The following is a 14201-nucleotide window of genomic DNA, read 5'->3' as shown; positions in this document are numbered from 1 at the left end:
CGCAGCAAACATGCTCGCCTTTCTGGAGGCATTATAATGTGGCGGTCAATCCCACTATTCATTGGTAAAAGAGTAGCCCAAGCGTTGGCGGTGGGTGATGATGACTACCTGCCTTCCCTGTATTCTTACACTGCAAAATTTGGGACGGCTAGCGCAGATAACCCTCAAGTATCTTCACGCAAAATTCTAAATCAATCAAATAGACAAAGCTACGGGGATCTGGGAATATATTTTCCAGGAAAATTTTAAAAGATGGGTGTTTAAGATTGAATTTTGCGCCGATTTTACAATAATTTCGGGAAAGTATTAATTTTTTGCAAGCAATCCTTTATGATTCACAAAAATAGCAGCCTGGCATGATCAGGTGGTTAAGGCACTCGACTCGTAATCTGAGGGTCGCGGGTTTGAATCTGCGTCCTACCAAAAATGCTCGCCCTTTCAGCAGTTGGGGCGTTATAATGTTACAGTCAATCCCACTATTCGTTAGTAAAAGAGTAGCCTAAGAGTTGATGGTGAGTTATGATGACTAACTGCCTTCCCTCTAGTCTTACATTGCTAAATTAGGGACGGCTAGCGCAGATAGCCCTCATGTAGCTTTGCACGAAATTCAAAACAAATCACACCACAAAAATAGATGTTCGCTGCTACTTGTACTAACGCATCGTAATGTGTGGTCGATCCCACTATTTGTTGGTAGAAGACTAGTCTAAGAGTTGGAAGTGGGTGGAAATGGCTAGCTGTCTTCTCTCTAGTTTTACACTGCTAAATTAGGGACGGCTAGCGCAAATAGCTCTCGTGTAACTTTGCGCGAAATCCTAAACCAACCAAACCGCTTATATATAATCAGAATATTTAAATGTTCTTAGTTTAATCTACTAAGCATAGTAACAAAAGCCGTTTTACGGACTAAGTTTTAGAATATAATTAATATGAACTACTAACAAAGAGGTATGTACCCAGTGGAAAGCTCTGATCCTATTCAGCAAGAACTTCACTTTCCCCTTATATGAAATCGTTCGTTTTATTCGTTGTATTAATTTAGATATAACACCAAGTGTACTCAGGATTCGAAGGATTCCTCTTCATCCTGCTGTTGGGTTATTTTAATTTAAGAACTAAAGGCAAGTTGGAAGTTTAGATGTCAAGATTTAGTCTTTTAATACTTTTAAGTACTTTCAATATTTGAATTTCCACTGGTTTGTTTTGTTTTGAATTTCGCGTAAAGCTATCCACCGCCAACTCTTTTTTCCCTTTGCTGTTACTGTTTTTTTTTATTTCTCGCAAAGCTACACAAGGGCTATCTGCGCTAGTCGTCCCTAATTTACCACTACCCACTGCCAAGTTTTGGGCTACTGTTTCACCAATAAATAAGTCTAAGTCGTTTCCACAATTTTCTGAAATTTCTGAACATCAATGCAACATCCATTTTTAAATATTATGATATATCATTAAATTTATATACCTACAAATGTAATAGATGTCGCTCTTTAAGTTACAGAAAGAAACAGTGTACGCGAAGGTGAAAATCGTGACAGTTAACCGCTTGTTTGTTTATTATTAAGAACAAAGCTACACAAAGGAATATCTATGCTATGTCCAACACGGGTATCGAAACCCCGTATTCAGAGTTGTAAGTTATGTGAAATGCAATAATAAAAACCTTGAGATTTTATGTGTATCAACATGAGATTCAATAAAATCTGCGCTTTTGATATAATATCCGCTTATTGTAATTTTTTCATAGGTGCAAGTCGTTGCAATGTAGCAAACCTATTGGTGAGCGGAGAAATAAAGTATGGTTTTTATATTGTTTTGTTTGTTTGTTTTTTTTCGCACTCGAGTGCTATCTATGCTAGCCGTCCTTAATTTAGCAGTGTAAGACAAGAGGGAAGGCAGCTAATCATCATCACCCACCGCCAACTCTTGGGCTGCTCTTTTACCAACGAATCGTGGGATTGACCGTCACATTATAACGCCCCCACGGCTGGGAGAGCGAGCATGTTTGGCGCGACGCGGGCGCGAACCTGCGACCCTCGGATTACGAGTCGCACGCCTTACGCGTTTGACCATGCCAGGCCGGTTTTTATATCAAAAGTATTTACTAGTTACAGATTGTAACTTTTTACCAAAACAAAAATGCGGTCAAAAATAGAAATACAAAGTACTGCGAAGAGAAATACCTTAATAATGAACAATATACGTTTATCAATTTAACCATTATCATTATATATGTGAAAGAAGTGCTGAACGAAGTGAACACATATTAAACACTGAGATTGCATGAAAAGTTTATATTTTGCATTTCATTGACATCAGTGATTATTTAAAAAAGTATTCTGTGTTGTACAGCAAAGTTGCGCAAAATAAACACAGAATGTTTTTTTAATTAAATGTTATTACGTGGTTTGTTTGTTGTTGAGCAAAACGCTGGCTGCGTAATTGGCCATCTGTGTTCTACCTAATCTATTTTTGTCATTCAAGCTATTTGCTCAACTACTAGGGCATTACTAACCATAAATGGACATTTTTAAGTAAAAAATAATAAAATAAATGGCTTACTGCAGTAGGAAAGTTTTAATTCAATTTTAATTATTCTTATTTGTAAGGTCCGGCATGGCCAGGTGGGTTAAGGCGTTTGACTCGTAATTTTAGGGTCGCGGGTTTGCATCACCCTCGCACCAAACATGTTCGCGCTTTCAGGCGTGGGGGCGATATAATGTGTCGATCAATTCCACTATTCGTTGGTAAAAGAGCAGCCCAAGAGTCAGCGGTGGGTGGTGATGACCAGCTGCATTCACTCTAGTCTTACACTGCAGAATTAGGGACAGCTACCGCAGATAGCTCTGGTGTAGCTTTGTGCGAAATTAAAAAAACAAACAAATCTTTTCGTAAATTTTACGTAGAGACGAAACATGATATTATGTGAGAGATTCGCTATTGTTCTTGAGACGAAACGTCATATTATGTAAGAGATTCGCTATTGTTCTTCTTTATGCTAGGATTAAATTACATATAAATTTATCTTTATGTTATTCGTTTGAAACACAACCTTAGGATAGTTTTATAAATAATACATTATTATTTTTGATACAGTAAAATAGCTTTTTATGTTACATTAAATATTCAATTATCCTTAAACAAAAACTTTAATCTTCCTGTGCGTGTGTGTTTTCTTATGGCAAAGTCGTATCGGGCTATGTGCTGACCCCACCGAAGGGAATCGATCGCCTGGTTTTAGCGTAGTAAATCTCTAAGCCCATCCCTGTATCAGCGGAGGATTAATTTTCCTGTTACATGCCTGCCCTTCCATTAATTTTCATGCAACACATATGTGTATGTTTAAATTGAATATCCAATCTATCAGGTTTTACTTCGCTACATGAGACATGATTGTATAATAAATAATAATAACACATAAAATTATATAAAAAAAGCATAAATTACTAACAAATACTTCCCAGTTACCAAGTCTCCTAGAAATTATTAATTTAATTTTATAGTTCTGCTTTCATTTTAAGTGTGGTGTAAAATACCTTGTTACGTAACAAGAAAATTTTAATAAATCTACACAAAGCAGATAATTGAGCAAACAACGTTGTTCGCTCTTCTATGTAAAATATTTTCTCAACCCAAACGAGCCGTTTTTGCATATAAATTAGGATCTGTTTTCAATAACTACAACGTTTCAAACTAACAGGATCGAGTTATCGTCATGTACTTGCCTGATGCTGACTCGATACTACTGGTCAAAACGTCGTGAGTATTAAAACCAGAATTGTAAAAAAAAAAAAAAATGTTGTTAATGTCTGTTCAAGGAGAATAAGGATTACAATAAATTATACTTCATAAAAAAAAAATTTATTAAAATCACGTTTCACCATTGTTCAGTTTATAATAGTTGTTATAAATATATATATATAGTGTCAAACATTATAAAGGCCGTTTCGAGTGTTATTTTAATAGACGCTCACTTTCTAAGAATATCGCTACATTTATCGTGTGAGTCTGTTGTACCATTTCAAATAGTTTTGTGAAGTGAGATGATTGTATATACCACAAGGACACAATTTGGCGGCCATATTGAAAGCATTTAATATAACGAGTAAACATCAGCATGTGGCTTTTGATAAGGTACGGTGAAGGTATTCAAATACTCAAGTGTATATTATTTTGTACCTTTAAGTTAGCTTTTATTGAACATTATGATAACAGAGCATTGGAGCCGATAATTACAAGCCATGCACTTAGATGAGCTCGCAAAGTCTCCCGACGGATACTTCCCCACCAGAGAGTCACATGTGAGACAGCTGTTCACGTTTAGTGTTGCGACAGCAGATGTCAATGATGAATACCTTAACGAAATCATTGAACTTCAGCAGAGCCAGGTTCAACAGCAACTTTTCAGAACAACGACACTCTCAACGTTTTGGTGTCACCAAATCGTAGTGTACCCTCTTATTGCTAAGAAAGCCCTTGAGATACTCATACCGTTTGTTACAACGTATCTTTGCGAACAATACTTTTCGAGGATGGTAGACATAAAAACGAAGAAAAGGAGCAGACTTTGTTGCGAAAATGATATGAGAGTGGCACTTGCCAAGGTGAAGCCATGCATTTCTGAACTTGTCTCTGAAAGGCAACAGCAAAAGTCACATTGATTTGCAGTAAATATTCATTGAATTATGTTTTTGTTTTTGTGTAAAATTCATGTTTTGTTGGTTTTGTTTTTTGAACACAGTGATATTGTGTGCAACTGATGCATGGTTCATTTTGTGCACCAGTAAAATGTCTACTTATGTTTTGAATTTGAAAAAAAATCATATTTTATTTTTCCAATTAGGAAGAGTTCAGTGAATGCAAGTACGAAACTTCCGGGGTTCAGTATCTCCAACAAGGTTAAGAACCATTGTTTTAAAATATAAAAGTGCACCATTAAACCTTACCTTTGAAAGTAATGAGGTTTGATAAGTTATATATGTGTGCGCCTAATTACTTATGTAGTTGCTGTAGTTAGGGTTAGAATGAATGAAAAGAATCTATTTTGTTTACCCATCAAATGATCAGCCTCGTTCTCGCGTCGACCTTGAAACACCATTTTAGGAAAACCGTGTCCTGGTATATTATTTTAAATTAGGTTCACGATCTGCGAATAATCAAATAATTCTTTCACTTTCTCTAGAGAATCATGTTACTATGTATACATGAGTATTTATAAATCTAATATATTTTTTTTATTCAGTGGCGTAAAGGAATTCTAAAGGTTTGAAGTGATGTTGTACACAGCGTCTGCATCAGAGACGGGTGCATGCCATCCTTTTGAAATCCCTGGCATGTAGAAGTCTGTAAGATAAGAAGAAATGTTACTTTGATTAAAAAAAAAAAAATGAAGAGTTTCTGCACGTTTCTAAGCTAGAACTAAGACTTAGTGAAAGTTTTTCGTGTGGTTAACACAACTTCACTGGCAAAGATATAATAACAGTTGTTTGAGGTAAAAAATGAATAGAGAACTGGTTGGCGTTCTTAAAATACTGTATACTGTGTGGTAGCTAGAAGTGGTATACCACAAAGAAAGGAACGTCTAATGCTGTTTGGCCTAAATACCAGAGAAAAAAAGAAACTATTAATTGTCAATAATATTTTAATTACATATGATATTCTGATAATTTAATATTAGGCTGAAACTGTTTTCGAGGTAATAATAGAAGGAAGTCATACGCAATACGTCAACTTATACATTTATTTTAACGAACTTTTCTGTCTCAGTCATTATCGTCTCATCTTTAACTTAACTTTATTTCTATAGCTATAGAATGACAATATTCATAGAGAGCAGTTATTCAAATCAAAAGTATGTAAGAACAAACCTATTTCGCTTAATACCGAGTTTATCTGATCTCTGATTGGCAGAACAAGAACCTGACCCTTTCTGGAAAAACAGAAAAACATCGATTACTGATATCAATCCTATATGTATTGATAGGAACAATAAAAAATGGTTTAAGTTTCTACTACTTCTATGAAAGCACAACTGTTTAGTGATACATCACTTCTCAAGTTTTTTCAAAACTTCGAACGGATTTCTTTTTGAGCTTGTTTGTATCGCGGGTATTGGAACCTGATTTCAGTATTGTAAGCCAATAACCTTTTAGCACAGAGACGGCTTAGCAGTAAGCTTGAGAGCATATATTGCTAAAATTCGGAAAGTATCCCATTGTTCAGTTTTTTATTATTAAAAACAAAAGAGTTTCAAAGATGTAATGACTGATTTTTTGTATATTGGTTCTGAAAAGCCTATTACATGTTAATTTCTAGTTAATTTTTTTAAATGAATTTTATATCGTAAGGTCTTTTATTTCTAGAATTAATTAATTAATATAGAAAATAAACAATGACTATTTAATAGAGCAGGAAAATAACTGAATAAATATTTCCTAATTATTCTACGGTACCGTTGACAATTATTATGGGGAAAAAATGCAGAATAATTTTATGTACGAAAAAAATATATCAACTGTGATTTTGAAATAGAACAGTTTCAAGTAATATATACATATGTTTTTCCATAACCACAATTTTCTGTATAGTGCTCTGTAGAAACAATGTGGTTGGACAAACAAAACAAGCTTGCGCTGCAGTGCAAACTTACATATATTTTAACACGTTTGTAATAGCTTTATAATAAAGTTATGTTAAACATATTACAATGTTTTCCACTTGGCAGGATCTTTATTATATAAGAAGAACCTTAGCAGGATGAACGTTTGGTGTTAGCAGATTTCTGGAGTACCTACCTCTTCTCTTTCTTTAGAGCTCCTAATGTGACTAGGTTCGCTAAACAGTTGTTCATAATATCTAAAGACAGGCACCTGTAGTCACTGATATGACCCAGTACTAAGGCTTTCTCCACAGCTACCTGGCAATGCCTACTTGCTTCTGATAAAGTCTTTAGTTGTGTCCCGGATGATGACAGAAGGTGGAGACAACATTGCTGTTAAGACACTAAGGTTAACTTACAGCATCCTACAAAAGGTTTTAATCTTCTGTTAGTTAATCTATATTCGATCGACCTTACATTCATTTACGTCATTAAAAGACAGTTTTTAACTCTACAGACATTGAATGTTATCGTCTCTGAAACACATTCCATAAACTAAACCATTTTTCTGTCAATAATTCTATCTCATCAATCCATGCACAAGTTTTCTCAATTTCTGTTATAAAAGTGCCAGAAAATAAATACACGTAAAATTATTTTGTTTTAAGAAATGGCGTTCTTTAATTTAAGGAAAGTCTCTGAATTAGCAAGACAGTTATTTCGTCAAAACTGAAACGTCGTTACGCAAGAGGTATTTAGTATGTTGCTGATAAAACGTGATTACTCAAAGGTCATGAGCCTTGAATATTTACATTCCCGATTATTGAATAAGTAACTGTCAAAATTAAGAATATTGAGGTCATAACTAGAGATTATTGAGCTAAGCCTTTCTGTGTCACTTGAAACTTATTATTAGAGTCTGTTCTATGAAAGTAGGGGAAAAAAAAAACACAGCAGAATTATATTATTATAAACCAACGGTAACAGTTGTGAATATTAGGTTGAATCGAAGTAGAGTCAGTAATAAAAACAAACAAACCACCACATACGAGGTGTCAAACATTGGACTTAACAGGTCATGAAAGTGATGGTTTTCTTGGTGGAGTTTCGTAAATGGAACGAAAGAGTAGCAACACCATTGGTTCATGAATACAACACATATTTGCATACTATTCTCAAAATTAGTTTGAAAATCCTTGGATACGTTCCACTTTATCTGGATTTCATTTCTACTTGCATTTTATCAGTTTATTAGGACACTTATAAAGAAAAAGGGGAACGAATTGTCGTGTACTGTACGTAAAGATATTGAGTAAAGCTAGATCAGACGTGGTACAAACCAAAATAGATTTTTACTTTTATAACAGTTTATCATGTATTACAGAGTAAACCGGGCCATTAACTGGGACGTTATATAGAGTACCCATGAAAAGAGTTTATAGAATAACCAATGTTCAGAGAAGCCCCTCAAATTAAGTTCAAAAATCATTTCTTTATCAGTCAGGTATTACAGGTAAGAGTTTGTTATGTAGAGCGTAAAATAATTACTTGTTTGACCCTAAATGTTGATCGAAGAAAAGTAACATTATTAATATAAAAGTAGTGCAATAGTTAACTTACCTCGTGTGTGTGTGTGTTTTCTTATAGCAAAGCCACATCGGGCTATTTGCTGAGTCCACCGAGGGGAATCGAATCCCTGATTTTAGCGTTGTAAATCTGTAGAATTACCGCTATAATAGCGTGGGACAACTTACCTCGTATCCAACGAGAATCGGAAGTAGGAATGACAATTTTTACACTTCCGGTAGTTAGCTTACTTACCCTGTATTCAACAGGAAACGGAATTGGCAATGACAATTTTCACACTTCCGGTAGTTAGCCTACTTACCCTGTATTCAACAGGAAACGGAAACGGCAATGACAATAATTTTCACACTTCCGGTAGTTAGCTTACTTACCCTGTGTTCAACAGAAAACGGAAATGGCAATGAGAATAGTTTTCACACTTCCGGTAGTTAGCTTACTTACCCTGTATTCAACAGGAAACGGAAATGACAATGACAATAATTTTTACACTTCCGGTAGTTAGTTTACTTACCCTGTATCCAGCCAGAAACGGAAGTAGTAAGGATGACAATAAATCCATTTTTCTAAGAGAGCTATCAACCACAAGCACATTGCAATCATTATGGGACAGTAACCCCATTACCTCCATAACTCCAACAGCTTCTTGGAGATCCTTGTAAATTAAATTGCAAATATTAATAACATTATATTATTATTTATTTTACACGCACTACATAAATTAAAATATTCAATTTCCTGTCACGAACTACAAAACAAGGCTCATCGAAGTGTCGCGTAAAGCTACACGAGGGCTATCTGCACTAGCCGTCCATAATTTAGCGATGTAAGACTAGATAGAAGGCAGCTCGTCATCACCGCCAACTCTTGGGTTAGTCTTTTACAAACGAATAGTGGGATTGAGCGTATCATTATAACACCCCCACGGCTGAAAGGGCGAACATGTTTGGTGTGACGTGGGTGAGAACCCGCGATCGAAATACAGAAGAGTTTTTATTGATGTAGATTAAACGTAACTTTTCAGGTGAGATACACAACTTATCGTATCGACTCCAAATTTAGTCACACTTTACAAAGCTCTGAAGTGGACAGTTTATATTCATTTTTTTTTTTATTTCTGAGAAATCTCTTTTCGCATGAGAATCTGAGAAAACAAATTGGATCTATCTCTATAAATACCATTTTAGTGATATAGCACAAAAAATCATTTTTTTTTTATTTGACTAATAAACGAACGCAAGCCTCGCAATTTAAAACAATTTTCGAAAATAAACCTACATGTTAATGTAATACTTAACTGGATAAGACGTAGAAGTAACTAGATAGTATTTCCAATTAATTTGGAATGGGAAAGAAATGCGCCCGGATCGTGAACTGGTTGGTGAAATGAGCCATGATTATCAGGTTTCTCAGATTCCCTTCTGTTTAATTATCTTGTTTTTATTACTTTCACCGTACCTTTGAAACCCAAATATTAGATTATATATTGGGTTGTTAATTTTTCAATTTTGTCTGTTAAAATACTCAATGAACAGCATTAACCATAAAAAGTAAGATAAAACCACTCATTTCCTGCGTGTAGGAAATAGGAAATACAGGATCCTCAAAGAAATTAGTGGAAGTTAATACAATATTTGTATTACATTTTCCATAGTTATATATATAATGTTGGTATGTATGTGTGTGTGTGTGTGTGTGTGTGTGTGTGTATCTCATATGTTGTTGTATTTTATGGCAAAGTTACATGGCTGTCTGCCACAGTCTCTAATTATGAACTACTGACCAGAGGCCAGCAGCACCCTACCATACACCATCCACGCTAATAAGTTAACTGTCATACTAATAACTCGTCCTCAGCTTGAAATGCTGGGTATATTTTGTGGTTTCACATGGGTTCGAGCCTGGTTCGAAATTCAAAGAATTGCTACACAGCGATCCTTCTCCCTTCATATGTCATCAGGGATCGATCCTACAAAAATAACATCATGGACTTATAAACAGTTTAGAAAAACGTAATTAAACAGCCGATTGGGTATATATGGTATATCATGATATATGGTATATCATCGATATCCTAGGGTTAAAACTTCTCTACTTTTTTTTTTTTTTTTTTTTTGTACAGATTCACCCTTGGAATCCAAAAAAACAACATTTTATTTCAACTGTGCCTTATGATTACCTCGTGCTTCGCACGTGTAGCAGTATCTATATTGTAAACTCGTATACAATCTAAAATACTTCGTTAAAAAACCAAACGTAAAAGTAAACAAATATTTCACAATTCTTAACTGAAAAACGGTTATTAAAACGTTATTTTACACCGATTTTATTAGTGTGTGCATTTCCTGTTGTTTTAAAAGGAAATTTGCGATGCGTTACGACTTTATATAAATATAATTCAAGGCTATTTGCACATACCTGTTCCTAATTTTAAACTGATAAACTAAAAGGAAGGTAGCTAGACGACATCACCAATGTTTGCACTAATCTTGTCAGATCCAACAGTGGGATTATCTAAGACATTTGGATACACGTTGTATAAGGTCACATACCAATACTGTGTCACAAGCCAAACTAAACTATTTTCCAAGCATGTACAGACGTCACTGGCCAGTCACTGCAAACCCTTTACATGCGCAAACATTCAACTAACGGGTTAATATTTATACATTTATAAGGAAAAAAATTAAATAATTAAAGTAAAATCAACTAACGAAACTAGAGCGAAACGTTGTCAAAAAAGGAAACCAGAACTGAACGTTGTTATAGACAATGAAATTAGAGCTGAATGTTATTAAAGACAATAAAACTGGAAGTAAATGCTGTTAAAGACAATGAAACTAGAGCTGAACGTTGTTATAGACAATAAAACTAGAGCTGAACGTTGTTACAGACAATAAAACTAGAGCTGAACGTTGTTATAGACAATGAAATTAGAGCTGAATGCTGTTAAAGACAATAAAACTAGAGCTGAACGTTGTTATAGACAATGAAACTATAGCTGAACGTTGTTATAGACAATGAAACTAGAGCTGAACGTTGTTATAGACAATGAAATTAGAGCTGAATGTTGTTATAGACAACGAAACTTCTACAGAGAACAAAAACAAGGAAACAACCAAAAACAACCAACAGAAAGAAGACAACTTAGATAATTTTAGTGACATCCAACAGCCAAACTTCCCAGGTAAAATTACAAATTTATATTTTCCAGAAACATCTCAAAACAACATCTTAAACGATTTTTTCAAAGAATTTTCTCACAAACCATCAACATAATTTCACAAAACAGAAAACTAAAAAACAACCTTACAAAAAGAGACATTAATTCCATTAAAAACCTAAAACAAGACAAAAACATAAAAATTCTAAAAGCAGATAAAGGTAACGCTATAGTCATAATGAACACGAATGAATACATCCAAAAAATGAATAACATCCTATCAGACACGAACAAATTTAAACCAATACACACAAATCCAACAAAGACACACGAGACACAACTGAACAAATTGCTACTACAAATGAAAAAAGCCAACACAATTTCACAAACACTTTATTCCTACCTACGTAAAACCGACTCACGCACACCGCAAATATACGGCATTCCCAAACCTCATAAACCAGATTGTCCATTACGACCAATAATGTCCACATATGAATCGTTTAATTACAATCTTGGTAAATACATAGCATGGGCATTCTCCAAATATGTAACATCAGCCAGCTCATTCATCAAAGACTCTTTTAATTTCAAGTCTAATCTAAATCAACTTAATCATAAAGCCTTAATGGCCAGTTTCAATGTTATATCCCTCTTTACAGAAGTTCCAACCACTGAAGCCTGCAAGATAGCCTTAGAACTCTATATCCGAGACCCTAACCCAACTATAGACATTCCCAGTAACCAGTTAGAAACCCTCATAGAATTCACCACGATAAAGACAAATTTCATGTTCAACAACCAAAACTATATTCAAACAAATGGCCTAAGCATGGGCAACCCAGTATCACCACTTCTAGCCAATATTTTTATGACACAAGTTGAAACACAAGCAATTAACACAGCATTACATCCACCACTATACTGGTACAGATATGTAGATGACACGGTTGCGGGATTCAAATCTACAGAACACACACTTAATTTTTTCAATCACATTAACTCTATACATCCCAACATTAACTTCACATGTGAACAGGAAGAAAGCAATCAAATATAATTTCGTAACCTCAAAATTACAAGAACCGACACACAATTCAAAACAGAAATCCACCGAAATATTACCCATACTGGACTATACATTCCTTGGGACTCAGCACATGAAACAAAACAAAAACTCAACATACTAAGAAACCAAATAAACACAGCCATAAAACTATGCTCACCAGATAAAATTAACGATGAATTAGACAAAATAAAACAATACTTCATCAACATCAATAAGTTTCCTTCACAAACCGTAAAAAATATTATAACGCACACACCTAGACAAAAAACAAAATCAACCAACTAAAGTAAATATATCTCACGATTTAAAAAATCACGAAACCATATACTGCTGTATACCATATATTCCTGACATCAGCAGAAAAATAACCAACATTTGGCAAAAACTAGTAACAAAATATGACATTCCAGTTAATACCAAATTTATTCAAAAACCAGGCACAAAACTGAGGTCTATACTATGTAAAAACTACACTGACAAACACCACACCAACATTATTTACAAAATACAATGTGATAACTGCCACGACTTCTATATTGGAGAAACAAGTAGAAAATGGAAACCAGATTCAAAGAACATAAAAAGTCACCTTCACACGTTTTTGAACACTGCAAGTCAAATAAACACAACATAACCATAGAAAACACTCAAATACTAAATAAAGAAACAAACATAAACAAACGCAAAATTAAAGAAGCCTTACTTATACAACAACTTAAACCCAAAATAAACCAATATAAAGGAACGCCTTTATACCTATATTAATATAATAAAATAAATAAAATTATATATTCAAACATCTAATACCGCCCTCTACATTCCGACACTCAGTTACACAACCCCTTTCAAACATGTAGTCAGCTTCCGGTCAGTTACCTCTTTCTTTGTGAACCTGACGATGACCGAAGAAGGTCGAAACGTTGTTCGCTCTTCTATGTAAAATATTTTCTCAACCCAAACGAGCCATTTTTGCATATAAACGAAACTTCTTGTCAGTTTGTTATATAAGATAAGCTTAATTAATCTACAAATTCTGGTTTCGTTATTGATTACTTATTTATTATGGAAAGTTATTAACAATTAACAAAATTGGAAGAAGAAAACCAAAACTTAAACGCTATAGTACTAGAAGTGAAAATATACTTTAATGAAAGTGTTTCGAAAATCTGCAATGATTATAAAACTGTATTTATATTTTAAAATACTTAATGTGTTTTGTTTTGGCTTTTAAAAAATAAGGTTATAATATAATTAATCAGTGATTGGGATTTACTGTTTCTAACTCAATCCTTCCTCACGATTTTGTTTACTTATTTAACTTCATTTAAATGTATTTATTTAATTTCACTTAAATATATATATATATACACACACATACATACATATACAAATATATACCTACCATCACGCCTCTTCTTCTTTGAAATACAAACTCTCTCTGTATAAGTTTCCGCAAGGTGTCGTATTGATTCTGTAGCTCCTCTAATAATATATATTAAAATATACGTATATTATTATATTAGTAATAACCATCTGAACAAAGACATGAGGATATATGTGTACGTAATGATCGAAGTAATTACGCATATATTACAAGCTGGATAACTAAATACCCAGCTGAAGACCAAATAGGCTAGATTTAACTTAATGTTACGGGAGCATGGTAATAGGTGGTACAGAAAGCAAGTATATTTAATATGTACCATTCTAATTATAAATTAATATACAAATGTACTCTGGAACTTTCTCTTACTTTGAAATACTAATTAACTGTTCCCGTAGAAGTGTCA

General features: G+C 34.0%; 1 protein-coding gene across 5 annotated transcripts in view; it reads right to left on the bottom strand.

Moving 5' to 3' along the window:
• Nucleotides 1–3839: 3839 nt before the first annotated feature.
• The window catches only part of LOC143231135 (dihydroxyacetone phosphate acyltransferase-like), a 70744-nt gene continuing 60382 nt past the window's right edge, over nt 3840–14201 (bottom strand). For 4 of the 5 annotated variants that reach the window (XM_076465768.1, XM_076465767.1, XM_076465766.1 and 1 more), the window contains exons 10-14: nt 13814–13893; nt 8694–8834; nt 6792–6988; nt 5865–5926; nt 3840–5340 (exon numbers count right to left, since the gene is read on the bottom strand). In XM_076465768.1, coding sequence (XP_076321883.1) covers nt 5255–5340; nt 5865–5926; nt 6792–6988; nt 8694–8834; nt 13814–13893 — 566 coding nt within the window. In that variant the 3' untranslated portion in view covers nt 3840–5254. Of the gene's footprint in view, nt 5341–5864; nt 5927–6791; nt 7021–8693; nt 8835–13813; nt 13894–14201 lie in introns of those variants that run through there. The other variant, XM_076465771.1, reaches the window with a different exon arrangement.

Source organism: Tachypleus tridentatus, chromosome 10 (assembly GCF_004210375.1).
Source record: "Tachypleus tridentatus isolate NWPU-2018 chromosome 10, ASM421037v1, whole genome shotgun sequence".
Classification (NCBI taxonomy): Eukaryota; Metazoa; Arthropoda; class Merostomata; order Xiphosura; family Limulidae; genus Tachypleus; species Tachypleus tridentatus.
Note: the sequence above shows the minus strand (reverse complement) of the source record. Positions and strands in the feature narration are given on the sequence as shown.